The sequence below is a fragment of the Chiloscyllium plagiosum genome, chromosome 9, assembly GCF_004010195.1.
Source record: "Chiloscyllium plagiosum isolate BGI_BamShark_2017 chromosome 9, ASM401019v2, whole genome shotgun sequence".
Taxonomy (NCBI): domain Eukaryota; kingdom Metazoa; phylum Chordata; class Chondrichthyes; order Orectolobiformes; family Hemiscylliidae; genus Chiloscyllium; species Chiloscyllium plagiosum.
The window spans coordinates 24,554,700-24,576,397 of NC_057718.1; the positions used below are offsets into that span (position 1 = coordinate 24,554,700).

The 21,698-nt window shown below is 40.1% G+C and overlaps 1 protein-coding gene across 5 annotated transcripts in view; it reads right to left on the bottom strand.

Moving 5' to 3' along the window:
• The window catches only part of LOC122552701 (regulator of G-protein signaling 7), a 450,150-nt gene that overhangs the window by 13,779 nt on the left and 414,673 nt on the right, over nt 1–21,698 (bottom strand). For all 5 annotated transcript variants that reach the window (XM_043695584.1, XM_043695581.1, XM_043695583.1 and 2 more), the window contains exons 13-16: nt 20,754–20,864; nt 15,604–15,729; nt 2,501–2,687; nt 1,454–1,543 (exon numbers count right to left, since the gene is read on the bottom strand). In XM_043695584.1, coding sequence (XP_043551519.1) covers nt 1,454–1,543; nt 2,501–2,687; nt 15,604–15,729; nt 20,754–20,864 — 514 coding nt within the window. The remainder of the gene's footprint in view (nt 1–1,453; nt 1,544–2,500; nt 2,688–15,603; nt 15,730–20,753; nt 20,865–21,698) is intronic.

Here is a 21,698-nt window from a genome sequence, read left to right on the forward strand (position 1 = left end):
CTAAATTGCCCGTAGTGTTAGGTAAGGGGTAAATGTAGGGGTATGGGTGGGTTGCGCTTCGGCGGGTCGGTGTGGACTTGTTGGGCCGAAGGGCCTGTTTCCACACTGTAATGTAATCTAATCTAATCTAAAACTCTGTGCCCCTTGAAATCAAAAGAGTAACATATCTAAGATGTAAAACCTTTGGATCTGACCAATGACTATGTACATGAAAAATGTGTCAAGTCAAAATTTGTTAAACTCATGCTTCTGAGATCTGATTTAGATTCTTTAAAAGTCAATTTTGCAAGGCATGTTTTACAAAACTCACTCTCCCATTAATCAGCCTTGTCCACTAACAGGGATAGAGTGGGAGATTTGTAGATGCATCCAGTGATGAAACTACTTGGCAAGTTGGGCTACAATGTAGGTTCTCAGTGAATAAGGTCAAATGCTTAAGACAGAAAACTTATACATTGCTAAAGATATCTGTTGTTGATGAACTGGGTGTTCAGGTCCATTGTATCTTGAAGGTGGCAATGCAGATCGATAGAGTGGTCATGAAGGCATACAGGGTATTGAGTACAAGAGTTGGCAAGTCATGTTACAGTTGTATAGGATTTTGGTTCAGCCGCATTTGGAATACTGTGCACAGTTCTGATCATCACATTATCAAAAGGATGTGGATGTTTTGGAAAGGCTGCAGAGGAGGTTCACCAGGATGTTGCCTGGTATGGAGGGCATTAGCTATGAAAAAAAGTTGAGTAGATTAGGATTATTTTCATTAGAAAGACAGAGGTTGAGGGGGGACCTGACTGAGGTCTACAAAATCATGAGTAGTATAGACAGGTTGGGGGACTCAGTTACTAGAGGTCACGAGTGCAAGGTGAGAGGGGAGGAATTTAAGGGAGATATGCATGGAAAGTTCTTTACGCAGAGGGTGGTGAGTGCCTGGAACACATTATCAGTGGCGGTAGTAGAGGCTGGCATGAAAGTGCCATTTATGATGTATCTAGACAGATGCATGAATGGGTAGGGAGCAGAAAGATACAGATCCTTAGAAAATAGGTGACAGGTTTAGATAGAGATCTGGATTGATGCGGGCTTGGGGGTGCCAAAGGGCTTGTTTCTTTGTGCTTTGTTCTTGTTCTTTGATATATGCGTTATTGGATAATGAAAATAAAATCAGCATAATTTTAAAACTATGAAATTAGCTATTACATAATTAGCAGCAAAAACCTATAAACACATTGCAATCAAATGCAATGCCATTTAAATCAATAAAATAAAATAATCCATCAATGTAAATTAATTACAAGCTGAAGATATGTGTGATAAATTCAGTTCAAAAGATGAAAAAGTGATTTTTGTTGCCTTTTTTTGCTCTAATACCTACCATTCGTCCCATATCTCTAGCAGATCATTTAAGGCTTGCTGACTAAGGTACAAAGAAAAGACAACTCTCCATAAGTACCTTTTTCTTTGCCTGGAGTAGCTCCTGGTAGGCACTGGAACGTATGAAACGAGGATAAGAATCACTTTTCATCAGTTTGTAAATGTGCTCCTAAAAGAAAAAGTCATCAACTGTAAACATCAGCAGGCTACATTGTGGAAGTGCGCCTAAAGTATGTTTTCATGTTATAGTACAATCTAACTATTGAGCTCTCTCCTGCCTCTAGCTGTACTATATCTGACCGGAGACGTCTTGGCACTGAATGCCTGACATGGAATACCATTGGCTATATGAACTGAAAAGATCCTTTGGTGCAGATTCTACTCGAAATTTATGAATAAGCCAGACTAATTTGCAATAACATCAATGCAGATAATTGTGCTTCTGCTAAAATAAAAAAAATAGTGGTTATGTGTCATTAGTACTCTGACAGCTTAAATAAAGGCAAGCTAAAAATAAAGGAGGTGGCTGATGTAACTGAGGGGCAGAAGATCAGATGAACAAATTTGGTGAAATATCAATGAACAGTTTTATCATAATTGATTTTTAGTTACTGTGATTAATTATTGCACTTAGTAAAGTACATTTGCAAGAGTAAATGTAAGTCTGCAAGATTCAATGGTATACAGATTGTACAGAAATCATTTTTTTGTTTTCTCAATTTTTAATGAGGAGTTATAAATGTCAATCTTCAGCCAAAATAGACTGCTTGGCAACGTATTCTCATACCTCTTGACTGGGTTGCCTGGAACCTAATCTCAGGTGCAACTTGACATAATTCACCATTTGATTGCCCCATGTGAAAAAAATCAAGATGGTGAACATCAACCCTGCCACTCAATGGAATGAGTCACGATTACAGAACTATGCTCGCCCAATAGTTTATATTCTGTTTTATGGCACATCTAGAGGCAAGTTGTTACTGGCTTCCAGTAATGTAAAAATAACCATCAGTTCGCAGTGTGACATCTTACATTATTTTCACCAGACACATAATGCTTATATAATTGCATATTTCCCCCATTAGTGTCAATCTAAGTTTCATCACTTCAGAGTTAATTTGCTTACCTGAGCGTCTTCAAATGCATATCTTCCTGGGTCTTTTACATTTTGTGTGGTCTTATCATAGCTTTTGGAGTCCACGTTAATGGCACTGGGGGCTCCTGGTGCCAAAAACTCTTGCCAGATTTCTTGAACACGTGATGGTACCTCACGAATGGGTCTTTTCTTCAGATCCAGCACTGCTAACCAGAATCTGTTTGGATTCACAGGACAGTGTCTACAGTTATTCCTGAAGAAGGGCTTATGCCCGAAACGTCGATTCTCCTGTTCCCTGGATGCTGCCTGACCTGCTGCGCTTTTTCAGCAACACATTTTCAGCTCTGATTTCCAGCATCTGCAGTCCTCACTTTCTCCTCAGTGTCTACAGTTATGTTGTTTAAAGAAACCTTACCAATTACAAGTTCCAAAGATGCCAATTTATCAAAAAAATAGTTGAACATACTTCAAATCAAGAACAAAAGCAGAATTTATGATGAAACAAACAATTTAGTATAACTTATTCTGCAATGCTGGGGATTAAAGCATGACATGGGTGCTTTTTGTATTCTGTATAGTGTGTTCACAATATGACACTGAATTTTATGCTGATGAAATGTGGAAAGATTTGGGACATTCACCAAATCAGAACTGACTAAAGTCGGTGTTTGATCACCATCCTCTGGGAAAGTTAGGGAGACACTTCAACTTGGCATTTTGAAAATTCTGCCCTGTTAGAAGCTCCATGATAAAATATACAGAATGCATAGTAGTCCAAAAGTACACAGTCTCTGAAACAGTGAACTTAATGTTGTAAATCATCATCCTCATTCTTTACCTTTTGCTCTTGTGGCTGTCAACAGCTTTTTTTTTTTAACAGATAGTCCTTTAATGATATTTCAGTTTGAATACCTGTCCATTAAGATATGTCAAATAGTCATAGAGTCATAGAGATGTACAGCATGGAAACAGACCTTTTGGCCCAACCTATCCATGCTGACCAGATATCTCAACCCAATCTAGTCCCACCTGCCAGCACCCAACCCATATCTCTCCAAACCCTTCCTATTCATATACCCATCCAAATTCCATTTAAATATTTCATTCGTACCAGCCTCCACCACTTCCTCTGACAGTTCATTCCATACATGTTCAATACTCTGCATGAAAAAGTTGCTCCTTAGGTTTCTTTTATATCTTTCCCCTCTCACCTTAAACCTATGCCATCTAGTTCTGGACTCCCCCACCGGGGGAAGAGACTTTGTCTATTTACACTATCCATGCCTCTCATGATTTCATAAACCTCTATAACATCACTCCTCAGCCTCCGACGCTCCAGGAAAAACAGCCCTAGCTTATTCAGCCTCTCCCTATCGCTCAAATCCTCCAATCCGGGCAAGATCCTTGTAAATCTTTTCAGAACCCTCTCAAGTTTCACAACATCATTGTAATAGGAAGGAGACCAGAATTGCATGCAATATTCCAACAGTGGCCTAACCAATGTCCTATACAGCCGCAAAATGACCTCCCAACTCCTGTACTCAATACCAATAAAGGAAAGCATACCAAACACCTTCTTCACTACCCTATCTACCTGCGACTCCATTTTCAAGGAACTATGAACCTGCACTCCAAGGTCTCTTTGTTCAGCAACACTCCCCAGGACCTTATCATTAAGTGTATAAGTCCTGCTAAGATTTGCTTTCCTAAAATGCAGCACCTCACATTTATCTAAATTCAACTCCATCTGTCACTTCTCAGTACATTGTCCCACCTGATCACGATCTCATTGTAATCTGAGGTAACCTTCTTCGCTGTCCACTACACCTCCAATTTTGGTGTCATCTGCAAACTTACTAACTAAACCTCTTATGCCCACATCCAAATCATTTATGTAAATGACAAAAAGTAGAGGGCCCAGCACCGATCCTTGTTGCACTCCACTGGTCACAGGCCTCCAGTCTGACCTTTGGTGGCTCATTGAGTAGCAGGCTACATTCAGGGTCAAAGGGTGACTTTTCCTGCTTTAACTGACAGTGGGTTCCTGAAATCACTGCCAGGGTAATTGCCAAGTCTGACTGCCAAGCTGGGCTTCCTGTTAGGCAGGAGAAGTAGGTCCCCATGTTGAACCCAGCAGGGCAGTTGAGAGCATCTGATCTGATCCCTGACTCTTGTCCTATGCACATAAATGCAACTTAGATTGATTGGCAAGAGACCCAAAGGAACAGAGGATTCCAGGGCAGGAGCAGGCTATTCAGCCCTTCAAACCTGCTCCAACATTCAATAAAATCATGATTGATTGTGGTCTCAGCTTCACTTCACTGCCCGCAGGCAATAATTCTTAACTCCATTGTCTATCACAAACCCATCTAACTCAGCCATTTTGAATTTTAAAGTCCCAGCCCACTCACTTTCTGGGAAGAGAATTCCACATTTCTAACAGGCCATTGAGAGAACCATTTCTCACCATTTCTGTTTTAAAAGGGTGATCTGTTTTTTTTAAACTGTGTTCCCTCCATTTAGTTTCCCTTATCAGAGGGAAAATGCATTGAATATCCACCCTTTCCAATCCTCTCAAGAGTGTGCAAGTTGTGATAAGATCACCTCTCAGTTTTCTAATCTCAAACAGACATAGGCCTAACCTGGTCAACATTTCCTGATATGACTCTCATTCTTGAAATGAGTCCAGTGAATCCCATAGCGAGATAAGGAAAACCTTTTTTTTAACATAGCAAATGGTTAGAATAAGGTTTGCATTGCCTGAGAGAATGGTGGAGTCAGATTCAATTGTGGCTACAGGGAAAAAAATGGGAGAATGGAACTAATTCAGTTGCTCTACTGGAGAGCCAGAAAGGGGCATCATGGCTGAATGGTCTCTTTCTATGCTGCAAGCATTCTATGAGTCAAAACTGGGTGGCACTGTGGCTCAGTGGTTAGCACTGCTGCCTCATAGTACCAGGGACTTGGATTCAATTCCCACCTTGAGTGACTGTGTGGAGTTTGCACATTCTCCCTGTGTCTGCGTGGGTTTCCCCTGGGTGCTCTGGTTTCCTCCCACTGTCCAAAGATGTGCAGGTCAGGTGAACTGCCCATAGTGTTAGGTACATGAGTCAGAGGGAAGTGGGTTACTCTTTGGAGGGTCGGTGTGGACTTGTTGGGCCAAAGGGCTTGTTTCCACACTGTAGGTAATCTAATCTAAAAACTGCTTTGTCCTATTAAAAAAAACTCTGGGCAGAATCTTTTATGGTCCCTCATGGTGGGATTATTTGTGTTGAACATTTGATCAGGTGGGAGGGTAATGGGTGGACACCATGCCGCATTTCTTCTGTAGCCCCGCTTAAACCCATGGTGGGAAGGTCTGCAGAAAGTGATGCACGTTGTTTGACCACGAGAATAAAAATGAGCCTTCATGAGGAAAAGATCAAAGTTTGTCATGGTGAGTCCCAGATACGAATGAGCAGTGTGAGAGAAACTTTGAAACATAGACTGAAATAGTGTTGAATAGAATGCAAAGATTATATGCAGTTAGCTGATGGGATAGATATACAAGGATTAAAAAAAGAAATAATCAATAATTTAAATTTGAAAACTATCAGATGTTGCAAATTGAACAGTATAAAAGATCATTTTCTGACTTTTTTCTCCCAGTGGAATGCCTTGTTTACATACTGGAAATGTTTTTGAAATGATGAATATATGGCTAGACAATTAGATGTGCCCAAACTCAATTGTTGTACAGAATAATGCAGACATTGAAAGATGGAAACAGGCTGTTTGCCCTCCACGTACGAACTACACTCTCATCATCTTTTGCCCCCTTCCCTGTTACCGTTGAGTTGATCTTAAACATGGACGGGAACTGGATGTTTCCAGAGTTTGTGGAGGTGGGGAAATGGCAGCCGGGTCCTGATGCAGAATTCCCAATCCCATGACTAAGGTCTCAGTGCAGTTTCAAGGTGCAGGCCGGTTCAAGTCATGAGCTGACGTCTGGCCCTCACAACCTGGCTGTCTTCATAACAGAGACAAGCATGCCCCTAGATTTCATGGCATCAGGGAAGTTTTTAAAGATTGACTTAAAAGGAAAACATCCATGAAATACCTGCCCTATGTATTGTAGATCGTGAACTCAACTTACAGAATTTATCAAACCAGGGACAAAGCATGTCATCCTAAACCATGAAGGACTACATCGGACAAAGTTCCTTACACAAGGTATTTTTATTCAACCTATAAGACATGTTATTACACAATTTGGGAGTAGGTGGGATTTGAACTGCTTGCTCCCAGGTAGGGACACTACCACTGCACCACAAGGATCCTTCCATGCATATCTAACATGCCAGTCTCTATGTCATAACAGCTTGCAACTGTTGATATCTCTAATGGAATCAATTGCCCAAAATGCTTCACAGGAGTTTAACTGGATTTGATCTACTAACTGCACTAACTGGTTTCATGCTTTCTTAATTTACTATTTCCCTTTAAAAATATTTCACAAAAAGAACCAAGTTTTCAGACCAAACAACATCCTAATTCTTCCACACTGCATCTTCCTAATTGTTTCAATATTATTTCTCTAGCATGGAGATCAGAACTTCACACAATACACATAGTCATGGAGTCATACAGCATGGAAACAGACGCTTTGGTCCAACTAGTCCCTGCAAATGTTCATGCTTCCAAACTAAACTAGGCCGAGTTGCCTGCATTTGGCCTATATTCCTCCAAACTTTTCCTATTCATGTACTTATCCAAATGTCTTTTAAATGCTGTAACTGCATCCACCACCTCCTCTGGCATTTCATTCCACACACAAACCACTCACTGTGTAAAATAGTTGCTCCTCGTATCCTTTCTAAAACTTTCTCTTCTCACCTTAAAAACATACCCCCGAGTTTTGAACTCCCTCACCTTAGGGAAATGACCCTTGCTATTCACCTTATCTATGCCTCTTATGATTTTATAAACTTTGATAAGGTCACCCCTCAGCCTCCCAGGGTCCACTGAAAAATGTCCCAGCCTATTATTATAACTCAAACCTTCCATTCCTGGCAACATGCTCATAAATATTTTCTGAACCCTCTCCAATTTAATAATATTAATATCCTTCCTACAGCGGAGCAGCCTGAATGGCACAGAGTACTCCAGATGAAGCCTCATCAACATCCTGCACAACTTCAACATGACGCCTCAACTCCAAGCTCAAAGGCCTGAGCACTGTAGGCAAGCGTGCTAAACACCTTCTTAACCACACCATCTGGATATGATGCAAATTTCAAAAATTGTGTACCTGAACTCCTGGGTCTCTCTGTTCATACACTACCCAGCCCCCTACCATTAATTGTATAGGTTCTGCCCTTGTTTGTTTTATCAAAATGCCTTTCTTTTATCTAAATTAAACTCTATCTGCCACTCCGTACCCTATTGACCCACTTAAGAACAAAGAGAAGAAAGAACAATACAGGACAGGAACAGAGTTGGGAGGTCATGTTGCGGCTGTACAGGACACTGGTTTGGCCACTGTTGGAATATTGCATGCAATTCTGGTCTCCTTCCTATTGGAAAGAGGTTGTGAAACTTGAAAGGGTTCTGAAAAGATTTACAAGGATGTTGCCAGGGTTGGCGGATTTGAGCTATAGGGAGAGGCTGACCAGGCTAAGGCTGTTTTCCCTGAAGCATCGGAGGCTAAGGGGTGACCTTATAGAGGTTTACAAAATTATGAGGGGCATGGATCGGGTAAATTGGCAAAGTCTTTTCCCTGGGGTCGGGGAGTCCATAACAAGAGGGCATAGGTTTAGGATGAGAGGGGAAAGATATAAAAGAGATCTACAGGGTAACTGTTTCACACAGAGGGTGGTACGTGTATGGAATGAGCTGCCAGAGGAAGTGGTGGAGGCTGGTACAATTGCAACATTTAAGAGGCATTTGAATGGGTATATGAATAGGAAGGGTTTGGAGGGATATGAGCCAGGTGCTGGCAGGTAGGACTAGATTGGGTTGGGATATCTGGTGGGCATGGACAGGTTGTACCGATGGGTCTGTTTCCATGCTGTACATCTCTATGACTCTATAAGCCTTTCATTTGATCAAGATCTCTTTGTAATCTTAGATAACCTTCTTCACTGTCCACTTTACTATAAATTTTGATGTCATCTGCAAACTTCCTAAGCATGCCTCCTATATTCTCATTCAAACGTTTATATAAATGACAAACAAAAGTGGACTCAGCATCGATCCCTGTGGAACACCGCTGGTCACAGGACTCCAGTCTGAAAAACTATCCTCTATCTCCATCTTATGTCTCGACTATCCAATTGGCAAGCTCTCCCTGAATCCTATGTGATCCAATGTTACTAATTAGTCGTACCATGCAGAACCTTGTTAAATATTTTACTAAAGTCTATGTAAACCATGTCTGCCGCTCTGCCCTCATCAATCTTCTTGATTACTTCCTCAAAAAACTCAATCAAGTTTGTGAGACATGATTTCCTTCTCACAAAACCATGCTGACTATTGTCAATCAGTCCTTGCCTCTCCAAATGCCAGTAAATCCTATTTTTCAGAATCAGCTCCAACAACTTACCTACCACCAATGTCAGGCTCACAGATCTATAGCTGCCAGGCTTCTCCTTACAGCTCATCTTAAATAAAGGCACATTAGCCACCCTCTAGTTCTCCATCTGGTTTTAGATGATACAAATATTTCTGCTCGGGGCCCCCATAATTTCTTCCCTAACTTCCCACAATATGCTGGAATATGTTTGACCAGGTCCTGGAGATTTATCCACCTTTATGTTTTCTAAAACCTCCAGCACGTCCTCTTCTGCAGTGTGACTGCTTTCAAAACATCAATATTTATTTCCTCAAGTTATCTATCCTCCATTTCTTTCTCCACAGTAAAAACTGATGTGAAATATTCATTTAGTATCTCTCCCATCACCTGAGGTTCCACACATAGATGACCTCATTGATGTTTAAGGGGCCCTATTACCTCTCTAGTTGCTCTTTTGCTCTTTATCAATTGTAGAATCTCTTTGGATTATCCTTTTCTGCCAAGGTCATTTATTTTTCCCTTTGTGTCTTCCTGATTTCCCTCTTAAGAATGCCACTAGACTCTTTATAGTTTTTGAGATATTTATTTGATCCAAATTGTCTATATCTAACATATGATTCATTTTTATTTTTGATCAAAACTTCAATATCTTTATTCATCCACTGTTCCCTACTCTTACCAGCCTTACCCTTCACTCTAACAGGAACACAATGCCTCTGAACTTTTGTTATCAATACTTTTTAAAGCGCCCCAATTGTTAGTTATCCCTTTACCTCTGAACAGGCTACTCCAATGAACTTTTGAAAGTTCTTGTCTCATACCATTATAATTTGTCTTACTCCAATTAAGAACTTTAACTTTTATGGAAGGCATATCCTTTTCCATAACTATTCTAAACCTAATAGAATTGTGATCACTAGTCTCAAAGTGATCCCCTACTAACACTTCAGCCATTTGTTCTGCCTTATTTCCCAAGAGAAGGCCAAGTTTTGCTCCTTCTCTAGAAGGTACATTTACATATTGATTAAAAAAATTGATAAAGAAAATACTCCTGCCATGGACCCACTAAGGATTTATACAGGTTAACCATTACACATCAACTTTTATATTTCAGACTTATTGTCAAAGGTCCATAATTTCATTTCCAATCATCTCGAAGTGCTGTTTTTAACATTTTATGAATTTAAATAAACCTCTCTAAATAAAAGCTACTGTGCTCATCTATTCTGTTACTATTGAACACATCCCTCTGTCTTCTACTATGGGCACCTTCACCATCTATTCCACTCACTCCTCCTCCACCTTTCTCAACAGCTAAAAACCCACCATTTTCCAACCCCTTCAATTCCAAGGAAGAGTTAAATTAGACTTGAAATGTTAACTATATTTATCTCTTCCGCAGATGTTGCTAGGCCTGCACTCTAATTTACTAAGTTCCTACATTTCTAAATGAAGTAATTGTCAAAATAAAATAAACTTGTATGTATAAGAGAAAAATGCAATCCTCTACAATACTCGTAGCTTGAACAGGCTCCATCTAGTGGCAGAGGTTTGTCAGGTGCAAGTGGAATCCAAGGACTCACCTGCACTGAGAAATTTCTGTCACTAGATGGGGCCCAGGATGTCAATCTGAACTGGAAAGGGAAACATGGACTCAGCAACAAAGTGAAGACCAGACATGAAGCCCAAAGACGAGACCAAAGTTTGGAGGGAGAACCAAGGCAGCTGGGGATGGGGTGGGGTTTACAGGAGAAATGAGACACAAGGAAAGATAAGGAGGCTCAGTGAAGAGGATGAAGCCCAGGAGTGAGGTTGTGGTGTAGCAAGTTGGGAGATACAGCCAGGGCAAGAATAGGATGGGAGTGGGGGGGGGGGGAGGTGGGGGTGATGGAGCTGGTATGCAAGGCCAAGAAGACCCCTTTCCAAAGCCAGTACAAAATGGAGAAAGTGTGGAAATACAAAGCAGTACGGGACATTGATTTGCAATGGTGACGGAAGCTGACAAAGTATGTGAAGGATGCTAAAACTAAAAATGGGAATGCTAAATGAAAATACATAATGTACACAGCTATCACACTCCAGTTAAAACCCAGTTAACTGGATTAAAAAAAGAGCTAACTCCAAGGTTTCCTTGAGTGAAGAAGAGGAATATTATTGCCTACCAACCCTGAGGAAATAATAAAATGTGATATCAAATACAGGTAATAACTTTGAAAAAAAAGTGGGTTTCTAATAGAAACAGGAACTTAAGAGAAGGTGTAGGTTAAAGTTCTGGAGTTGGGACAATGAAACTTGAGTCCATGGTTGTTTAGTTGTTGCTTTTCATTAGCAGTCGTGAATTTTGTAAAATTCTGGAATTCTGGGTGAATGCTTGTTTTCCCAAATTGCTTTTCCACTGGGTACTTCTTTTGAACAATGGTGAGGTACAGAGGGAGCGAGGGAGAAATAGACCAAGTGAGAGAATCCTCTTTCCCTTCTCTCTCTGCTCTGCAAAGCAAGCTACTGAAATATGTTTTTCTCCATATTCCCATGTCTAACTCCTTTGTCTTTCCAAACCTGATTACCCGACAGGCAACCTTTCATTTCCCAATATGCAAGCTTATTACACAAGTGTGAATTGAACAGAAGTCTAAAATTTTTTGATCCTGAATTAAGACCGTAAAACCAAAACACACAGGAGCAAAAGTAGACCATTCAGCCCATCAACTCTGCTCCAAATTTTAATGTGGTCATGGTTCTATGATAAATTATTTCTGAAGAAGGGTCACTAGATTTGAAACGTTAACTGCACCTTCTCTCCACAGATACAACCAGACTTGCTGAGTTTCTTCAACAATTTCTGTTTTTATTTTAGATTTCCAGTATTTGCTGGAAGTTGGCTAACACGGTGCCACTGTTTAAGAAGGGTGGTAAGGACAAGCCAGGGAACTAGAGACCAGTGAGCCTGATGCGGTGGTGGGCAAGTTGTTGGAGGGAATCCTGAGGGACAGGATGTACATGTATTTGGAAAGGCTAGGACTGATTAGGGATAGTCAACATGGCTTTGTGCGTGGGAAATCATGTCTCACAAACTTGATTGAGTGTTTTGAAGAAGTAACAAAGAGGATTGATGAGGGCAGAACAGCAGATGTGATCTATATGGGCTTCAGTAAGGCATTCGACAAGGTTTTCCATTGGAGACTGGTTAGCAAGGTTAGATTTCACGGAATACAGGGAGAACTAGTGTTGGCATTGTCTACATTGGCGAGGACCAGCAGGAATCATGGTGTTGAGGGCATTTGTAGAGGTGAGATGGCACCAATGAGTGGCGACTTTTGTTCCAGCAGCAGCAGCATGGTGAAGAGGACTTGTGCCTGGCTAGTAGGCTCATGGTGAAACACTTACCAAGAAGGACTGGAAAGTTGACCACTTTTTGTTTATTTCTTTATTATTCTGCCTTTCTTTCTATGATTTGCTTTTTCTCCCCCCCCCCCCGTTTTAAGATGGCGCCGGAGCGTGGTGACACTATACAACACTTTTCATTTTATTTTGTAGCAGAACACACATGACAGTAAATAAATCCAATCAAATCAATTCAAGTCAATTCCCTCCGCGTGACATCAAGACATTAGACCCCAAAAGGCTATGGGCCCTGACAACACTCTGGCAACAGTACTGAAGATTCTAGAACCAGCTACCCCACAGGCTAAACTGCTCCAGTTTAATTACATCTCCAACTATCCAACAAGGTGAAATCTTGCCTAGCTAGGTCCTGTGCACAGAAAGCAGGACAAATCCAATCCAGCCAATGACCACCCTGTCAGTATACTGTCCATTATCAGCAATATGCTGTAAGGGATTGTCAACAGTGCTATCAAGTAGTACTTGCTCAGCAACAAACTCCTCACTTACGCCCAATGTGGGTTCGACTAAAGCCATTCATGTACTGACCTCATTAAAATCTTGGTCCAATCATGGACTAAAAGAGCTGAACCCCAGAGATAAGGTGTAAGTGACTTTTCTTAATAGCAAGGCTACATTCACTTGCACGGCTTCAACAAGCTCCTAGGAAAATTGGAATCAATTGGAATCATGGGAAAGTTGCTAGTTGGAATCATACCTGACACATAGAAAGATGGTTGCAATCATGGGAGGTCAGTCATCTCTGCACCAGGACATCTCTGCAGGAGTTTCTCTGAGTTGTGTCTCTACCCAAAACATCTTCAGCTGCATTCAGTGAAAGGCAGAGCCCTTAGGAATATTGATCTGGGTGTGTAGGTCTACAGATCACTGAAGGCGGCAATGCAGGTAGATAAGGTCGTAAAAAAGGCTTATGTCAGGCTTGCCTTCATTGAAAGGAGCATTGAGTATAAGGATAGACAAGTTGTGCTGCACCTTTATAGAACTTTAGTTAGGCCACACTTGGAATATTGCATATAATTCTGGTCACAACACTACCTGAAGGATGTGGATGTTTTGGAGAGGGTACAAAAAAGGTTAAGCAGGATTTTGCCTGGTATGGGGGATTTTAGCTATGAAGAAAGATTGGATAGACTGGGTTTGATTTCACTGGAACCGTCTACAAGATTAATGGCAACAGCTCACCATTGCTCCTCTGACAGAATCTTTGAAACCAGCAACATCTACCATCAAAAAATGCAAACACATGGGAGCACCAACATCTGCAAATTGACCCCCAAGCCACCCACTGTCCTGATTGGGAAATATGTGGCCACTTGATCAGTGTTACTGGATTAAAATCACTGAACTACCTCTCAAACAGCATTGTGGGTACACCCCAACCACAAGGACTGCAGTGGTTCAAGAAGGCAGCTCGCTAGTGGCTTCTTGAGGGCAATTGGGATGTGGAATGGCAGATGGAGTTTAATTCAGATAAATGCGAGGTGCTGCATTTTGGGAAAGCAAATCTTAGCAGGACTTATACACTTAATGGTAAAGTCCTAGGGAGTGTTGCTGAACAAAGAGACCTTGGAATGCAGGTTCATAGCTCCTTGAAAATAGAGTTGCAGGTAGATAGGATAGTGAAGAAGGTGTTTGGTATGCTTTCCTTTATTGGTCAGAGTACTGAGTATAGGAGTTGGGACGTCATATTGCGGCTGTACAGGACATTGGTTAGGCCACTTTTGGAATATTGTGTGCAATTCTGGTCTCCCTCCTATTGGACGGACGTTGTGAAACTTGAAAGAGTTCAGAAAAAATTTACAAGGATGTTGCCAGGGTTGGAGGATTTGAGCTAAAGAGAGAGGTTGAATAGGTTGGCGTTGTTTTCCCTGGAGTGTTGGAGGCTGAGGGGTGACCTTATAGAGGTTTATAAAATTGTGACAGGCATGGATAGGGTAAATAGACAAAATTTTATCTCTGGGGTGGGGGAGTCCAGAACTAGAGGGCATAGGTTTAGGGGAAAGATATACAAGGGACCTAAGGGGCTACTTCTTCATGCAGAGGCTGGTGCGTGTATGGAATGAGCTGCCAGAGGAAGTGGTGGAAGCTGGTACAATTGCAACATTTAAAAGGCATCTGGATGGGTATATGAATAGGAAGGGTTTGGAGGGATAAGGGCCAGGCGCTGGCAGGTGGGAGTAGATTGGGTTGGGATATCTGGTCAGCATGGACGAGTTGGACCGAAGGGTCTGTTTCCGTGCTGTATATCTCCATGACTCTCTGACTCTATAATTAGGATAGGCAATAAATGGTGATATAACCAGCGATGCCCACATGCTCTGAAGGAATTTGTAAAAAAAGGGGCAAGGATGACTGGTATGCCAGTTTCAACAACCCATTATGATTTATTGAGACCTGGGAAAGATCCTGCCCCCAGAAGATATGCTAAATGGGACTTAAAGAGAGTCACTTGTGATTTTTCAGAAATGCTTTAATTTCCCAATGCAATGAAGGTGACAGATGGCTTTGGTGTAAATGTTATATGGGCTGATCTGAAGCTGTAACGATATCTTTGACATTTGACAGCAAATATTGTTTTATTGAAGCTATTAGATTTAATGAAACAATATAACAGCAAAGGGGAAGAAAACAAGGGTTTTGGTAATCCATATTAAAGCAGATGAAAGTTCAGAAAAAGGTAAAAAAAACTAGAAAAGTAACAGGAAAAATGATTCAACCCAGGTAAATTCTAAATTGAACATTTAGAAAGTAACACGTTTGTTGACACCAATGCTTCATTGATGCTCTCCAAATGCACATGTTCATTGCCATTATTTCTGTTACATGTGCATAATATTATGCTAATTTTTAAAAATTAAAAGAAATCCTACTTTGGTTAGCACCTTATTTTTATTATAACATTTACCTTTTGTTTTCATCTTTAGATATTTGTCACTCTTTTTTAAAAATTACATTTCTTAGTGACATCACTGCTAGTGCACATGCTCCTGGGTATCAGCAAACACAACCTTTAGAAAAAGTAAGTGTTTTAATATCAGTATTTCACCACTGGTCAATACTAACAAGTGATCTGAATGTGAAGAGGAAGATTTTATCAGTTATGTGTGATTTTAATATTTAGGGTTTGCTAATTTGTGCATAGGAAGAATTCTTTCACTAGAAAATTTCCAATACATACCGTAAGTTTTCAGAGCTGAATTCAGACTCCACGAACTTAAGAAACTGTTCCCTCCCTACAGGATCTTTTAAAACTTCATCGATGCAGAAACCCCATCGCTTTACTCTCTGTGCATATGGTTCTTTACTGCAATCACAAGGGATGAAAATTTTAACAGCTGGTAACAGATACAGCAAGTTTTACTGGTGTTTCAGATCAAATAATAATATCAGATTGTAACTTTAGTCAATAAATGAATTTTAGTCAATAAATTCTTCTGAAATGTGATGACATTTTATGTTTTCAAATGTTAAAAGGATTCTGCACCAGGAATTTACTGCAGATAACTAAGAACTAAGTACAGGTCATTCTGGTATAATGTGATAGCTGTGTTCCTCTGCAACCTCGCGCTATATAACATTGCGCTATGGAAAACCGCCATAGAAAATCGTGCTGCAGAAGATTGCTAATTGAAAATCACTATACTCTGTTCAATAGAAAGTTTGCATTATCCAAACAGCATCCACAATTTGTCAATCGTGTTATAACCAATTTGCGCTGATGAAAATTTGCATGTTATAGCAGACTGACCTGTGGTCAAGGTTTATTTCTCAAGGTAGTAGTCACTACGAGATAGTTGCAACACGCCATTCCATTTACTTGCTGTTTTTATCAAATGGTGAAACCTAATCACTACTAAAACTATGTGTAATTAGTGGTCATAAACATGAAGTAGGGAGACCTTGTGGTGCAGTCAGTAGTATTCCTTACCTCTGAGCTAGTGTTTCCAGGGACACTCTAAGAATTGAGAATCAAGACAAGTGTGTTTGCAAGTATGGCCAAATTAGTTGAGTATCAACTTGTAAATCCTTCCAATGCACACAAATGACAGGTAACAAGAGCAGGGGAGATTCCTTGTCAGCCAGGTAATAGAAAGAAATTGCAGTCTTCACCATCACTACTCATAGTTTCAGGATATAACATGCGAATGAATGCCACAGCAACTCAGATGCTTTGGATGGCTGGTGCACACCAGATTGAAGTCAACAGCAGAGTGTTTATTGCTTGTTCAAACCAAGGTGGATTTGGGATCTGCCTCCTTGCCCTACCTGTGGAGGTGCTAATGTAGCTGTGTATCAGAAATGCCTTTGAGCAGAAAATCCCATTAAAAAGTAACTTTATTATCATTTTGTATTTTTTTCAGTGATTTGATTCAAGTTGGCCATGCACCACTTTCGGTGTATTCAAGAGCAGTATGTTTCCCAATTTGGATTTATAGACTTACAGAAGGGGCGGCACGGTGGCTCAGTGGTTAGCACTGCAGCTTTACAGTGCCAGTGAACCTGGTTTCAATTGCAGCCTCAGGCAGCCATCTGTGTAGGGTTTGCACATTCTCCCCGTGGCTGCATGGGTGTCCTCTGGATGCTCCAGTTTCCTCAGACAATGCAAAGATGGGCAGGTTAAGTGGATTGGCCACTAAATTGCCTGTAGTGTTAGGTGCATTAGTCAGGGGAAGTATAGAGAAGTACAGGTCTGGGTGGGTTACTCTTTGGAGGGTGGGTGTGGACTTGCTGGGCTGAAGGGTCTGTTTCCACACTGTTGGGATTCTAGGTTCTAAGAATGTTATAGCCTAAAGGGAGGCCATTTTCTGAAAGAGATATCCACTTAATATCTTTCGTCTTGCCTCTCCCCATAACTATATATTATTAAATATTTATTCTTTCATTATTTATCCACATCTGTCTTAAAGCCCATTATTGATTTGTTTCTGGTGCAGCAATTGATGTTGCAACACTTCTATGCATAAAGAATTAGTAGTAAATTGTTCTCCTTTGTGTTTTGGTGATCTTCAATTGATGCCCTCTCTTTACTAATCAAAGAAGAGTGAAGATTATCTTTCTTCTTCTCCTTATTCATCAAAACATCCTTAGTTCTGAACAACTCTACTATTTTTCTTCTTTGTTGTTGTAATGAAAAGAGCTCTTTTTAAAAAATTTGTCATCATAATTATATCACCCCATCCATGGCACTTTGGAACCCATGAAAGGAAAAAGGTCAATTACAAGAGGCTGGAGAAGCTGCGTTGATTAAGACAATGAGATGTGATACAATGCAAGAGGTGTGAAGTTTGACCATTTATCCTGAGCTCCAATTTGTAGCTCACACCAAAAGACTTGTGCATTTCTAATCAATTGGTGTAAAGAACCTGACAGCATTTTTAAGCAACAAGTATTATTCCACAAGCACTTCTATAATTTTCTTAGAACTACAGATGTAGACCATTCATGAAATCAGGTGCACGCATTTGAAGAATTAAAATCTCAGTGCTATCTGCATGATTGTAAATGAATGCTGAGCAAACTGATGGCACAGTTTAAACATGATCTTTGACTCATTCAGGTGTTCCAATGTTGCACTATTGCTTTGATGGCTGGATGTCATTCCTGCTGTTAACCCTCTTGCTTTATCTAATCTAGGGGTCAGCACTGATATTCATTGGTTTACCTGCAACATTGGCTGGAGTCTTTTGTCACCAGCAAGTCCTGAAGTGGGATTTGAAACCAGAACCTCCTGGCTCATAGGAGGAAGAGCTACCCATGGAACCACTCAGCATCTATGGCATTTAACATCTGCTTCTCGTCATTGGGCATTTCAATGACTTTAATTATAATTGCATTTCTTTCTTCAAACATCGGTTAAAAGCAGAATTTAAGTAGGTTCAAAATCAGCTGTTATTGACGATCAAGCATGTCCATGTTAACTACTTCCATTATTTGAATTCTCAGTTGAAGATCCAGCAACATTTAAGAAATTCTACCCTAGGCTTAGGCCACCACATAACAGAACATGGACAGAAAGAAGTATAGAGGCAAACATTTATTTTCCCCATTGGAGAATCATTGGGGTACCCCTGGCATCAAGCAGATTTTCAGAAATGGTTCTGATAGTCTCATTTTTCCTATCTGTAATTGAAGGATTTATCAGCCCTTCCAAAGAACTCATGCAGACATGAGGAGGATCTCCTTCTGTGATTATACAATTCTAACCACACATTTAAGACAAGATTGAAATTTGGTGGAATTTCTTCTCTCAGGTGGGAGTGAATGTGTGGAATGCGTTAATGCAGAGAGCTGTCAGGGCTGGGTTGTTAAGGATATTCAAGGATGAGAGAGACAGTTTATAATCAGTAATAGAATAAAGGATTTTAGGGAAAGGGAAGAAAATGGAGTTGAAGGTTATCAGATCGTATTGAATGGCAGATGGGCCAAATGGCCTGTTTCTGCTTCTAAGTCTTATAGTCTAACCAGATTGATATATAGACCACAGATTCTTTACCACATATTTTGTAACTACACCCCAAACCTTCTCTGTCATCTCACAATCAGTCTGAAAATAAAAAGTAGAATTAATATTTGGGAATCTCAGTCTCTCATGTTATCAGAATTAAAATTTTATCCAGATACCCAGTGAGACAATTGCAGTCTTTGGAGTTTTCTTCACAGGATGAATTATTTCTGTATTACATAGACATCACTAAATAGTTTAATAAAACAAACTACTGCAGATACCAGAGATCTGAAATAAAAACACAAAGTTGGAGAAACTTAGCAGGTCTGGCAGCATTTAGGGAGAGGGAAACAGAGTTAACATTTCAAGTACAATATGTCTGTTCACCAGAATTTTGGATTCCAGAGACAGTAATGTTGGACTCGAAATGTAAACTCTGCTTTTCTCTCCACTTCTACCAGACCTGTGAGTTTTTCTAGAACCATCTGTTTTTATTACCACTAGTACTTTCTTAGTTTTCCAACAGTTTTGGGTATTGAAAAATCACTGATATATTTTTGATCCCACTTTTTAACAGTGTGTAATATGCATCAAATAAAATTCAATTTCTAACAAGTAAATTAGAAACTTAGAAATCTATTAGTTGCATTAAAGAGGTAAGAATATTATGTTTTCTGTTGTGTTAAAGTGGTAAGAAGATAATGATTTTTTTCAAGATAATGATAATTATAATGATATAATCAGCTCAATATTATGTAAAGGATTGATTTGTATACTTTGCAGTTAAACTGGTCTAGTTTTCCTGACACATTAACATCAGCAAACTTAAAAGCGTACGCAAAGCACTCAGACATAATTGCAGACATTAGCTGCTTAGTTCCAATGGAATGCCCTATGGAAAAGCATTTAAACACTGCTGGAACTGGATTCAGTTTCGATCTGTGACAATTCACCACTTGTTCTTGACTTCCCCAGATGCACACAAACTTAAATTGGTACAAACCATTACTGTGCAGTAATTTGAAAGTAGAGTACAGAGGAACCTCAATTATCTGATTGTTGATTATCCAAATTTCGGATTATCTAAACAAGATCGCAAGATGCCAATGCTTGGCTAAACTGTGTTATCCAGCATTCCATTATCTGAGCATTCGACTATCCAAACAAAATACTCCCTGCCCAAGTCATTCGGATAATCGAGGTTCCTCTGTAGAATAACCAATCAACATATTGAATAACCCAGTACTTCAAAAAACAACAAAAACATCAATATTTAATAACAAAGTTTACTTATTTCTATCTTTATATCACTAACATATATCAAATTCCTGCCCTAAAACCAGTACATGTTAATAAGCAGTGTAACTTTGGCAGGATTTGTTTGAGGGACAGGTGGGTCATTGTGATTTGCCCCACAAGAATCTTTTAAGTTATGTTCCTACTTTTATTCATTGTTGAGGGATGTGGGCTTTGCCAGCAAGACCAGTACTTATTGCCATGAAGGACAATGAAAAACCGTTTTTGCCTACATTCTGTGTTGGCGGACTGAAGAAACAATAGCTGAACCTTGCCACTTATCAGCAGCCTTACCCAGTTTATCCAGATAGTGTGCAATACAGGACAGACGAGACAAACTCAATACTGCAGCATGAAGAATGCACAGAGGCAGAATGTGATTTTTAATCAAAGGTGTACTGTACAGACATTTTAAAAATTTTTCAAATTTTAATAGAAAAACTGGAGTGACCATTGATGTATCATACATATTTAATAATATAAGAAGATGCTGAAGTATTTAAGAATGGAATAGACTCCCTACTTTATGGGCTACATGACACATTTCTGATGAAAAGAAATAGAAGAAAAATATTTTAACAACTGACCTTGCTTCTAGCTCCCAGAAGGAAATATCATCTGACATCCATGGGTTTGAAGGTTCAGGAGTTATAAGAAATGGATCAAATTCCATATACTGCTCCGCGTACCCGATCAGACTAAAGACAAAGTAGAAAGTTTCTGTGACAAAAACATGCCTTGGTATGCTTTAACAGTAAGGGCAGTATTTTCTGAATAAAGGCCTACATTTCTGACAAATAGTAGATTCAAACCAAGATGGCAGCTGTACATCAATTGTCACTGCGAAATCTAACAATCTAGAAGAAATAAATATCCTAATCATAATGCACCTACAGCAGGAACAAAAACACCTGAATTGCCTCTTCTTTGTTCAGAATGCAGCAGATTTCATATGCCCCCCCGCAGGGGCAGACAATGGAGTACTAATAATATTACTGGATGAGTAACCAGCAGCCCAGAGTAATGCTCTGAAAATATGGGTTTAATCCCCTCAGAGCAACTGAGAAATTTGAATTAGTCGAGTCATCATGGTATGATTATTGCAGTCCTTAATTGACAATGGACAGGGTGTGATTCTTTAACTTATTTCAATCATGGGACATAGGCATCACTGGCTGGCCAGCATTTATTGCCCATCTCTAGCTGCCTTTTCTCAGCAGAGAGCGGCGCGAGCTGGGCAGAAGTGAGGTTGGAGCGCAGAGCTGGTCGGGAAGGTAAGTGATTGATATTTGAGTGGGTGTGCTCTATATCCCAGGCCCTACATAGTAGGGCCTCCCTCCCATCCTCCTCCTCTAACCTAACTTTAAAGTTCACAGGTAAGCTACTCAGTGTTCTTGCTTTGGAGACGAAGTGGAGTAATGGCAGTGGAATGTTCCTCCTGCAGGATGTTTGAGGTAGGGGTGACCACCGATATTCCTGCCGACTTCATCTGCAGGAAATGCAGTCAGATTCTGCTCCTCACAGAACGAGTT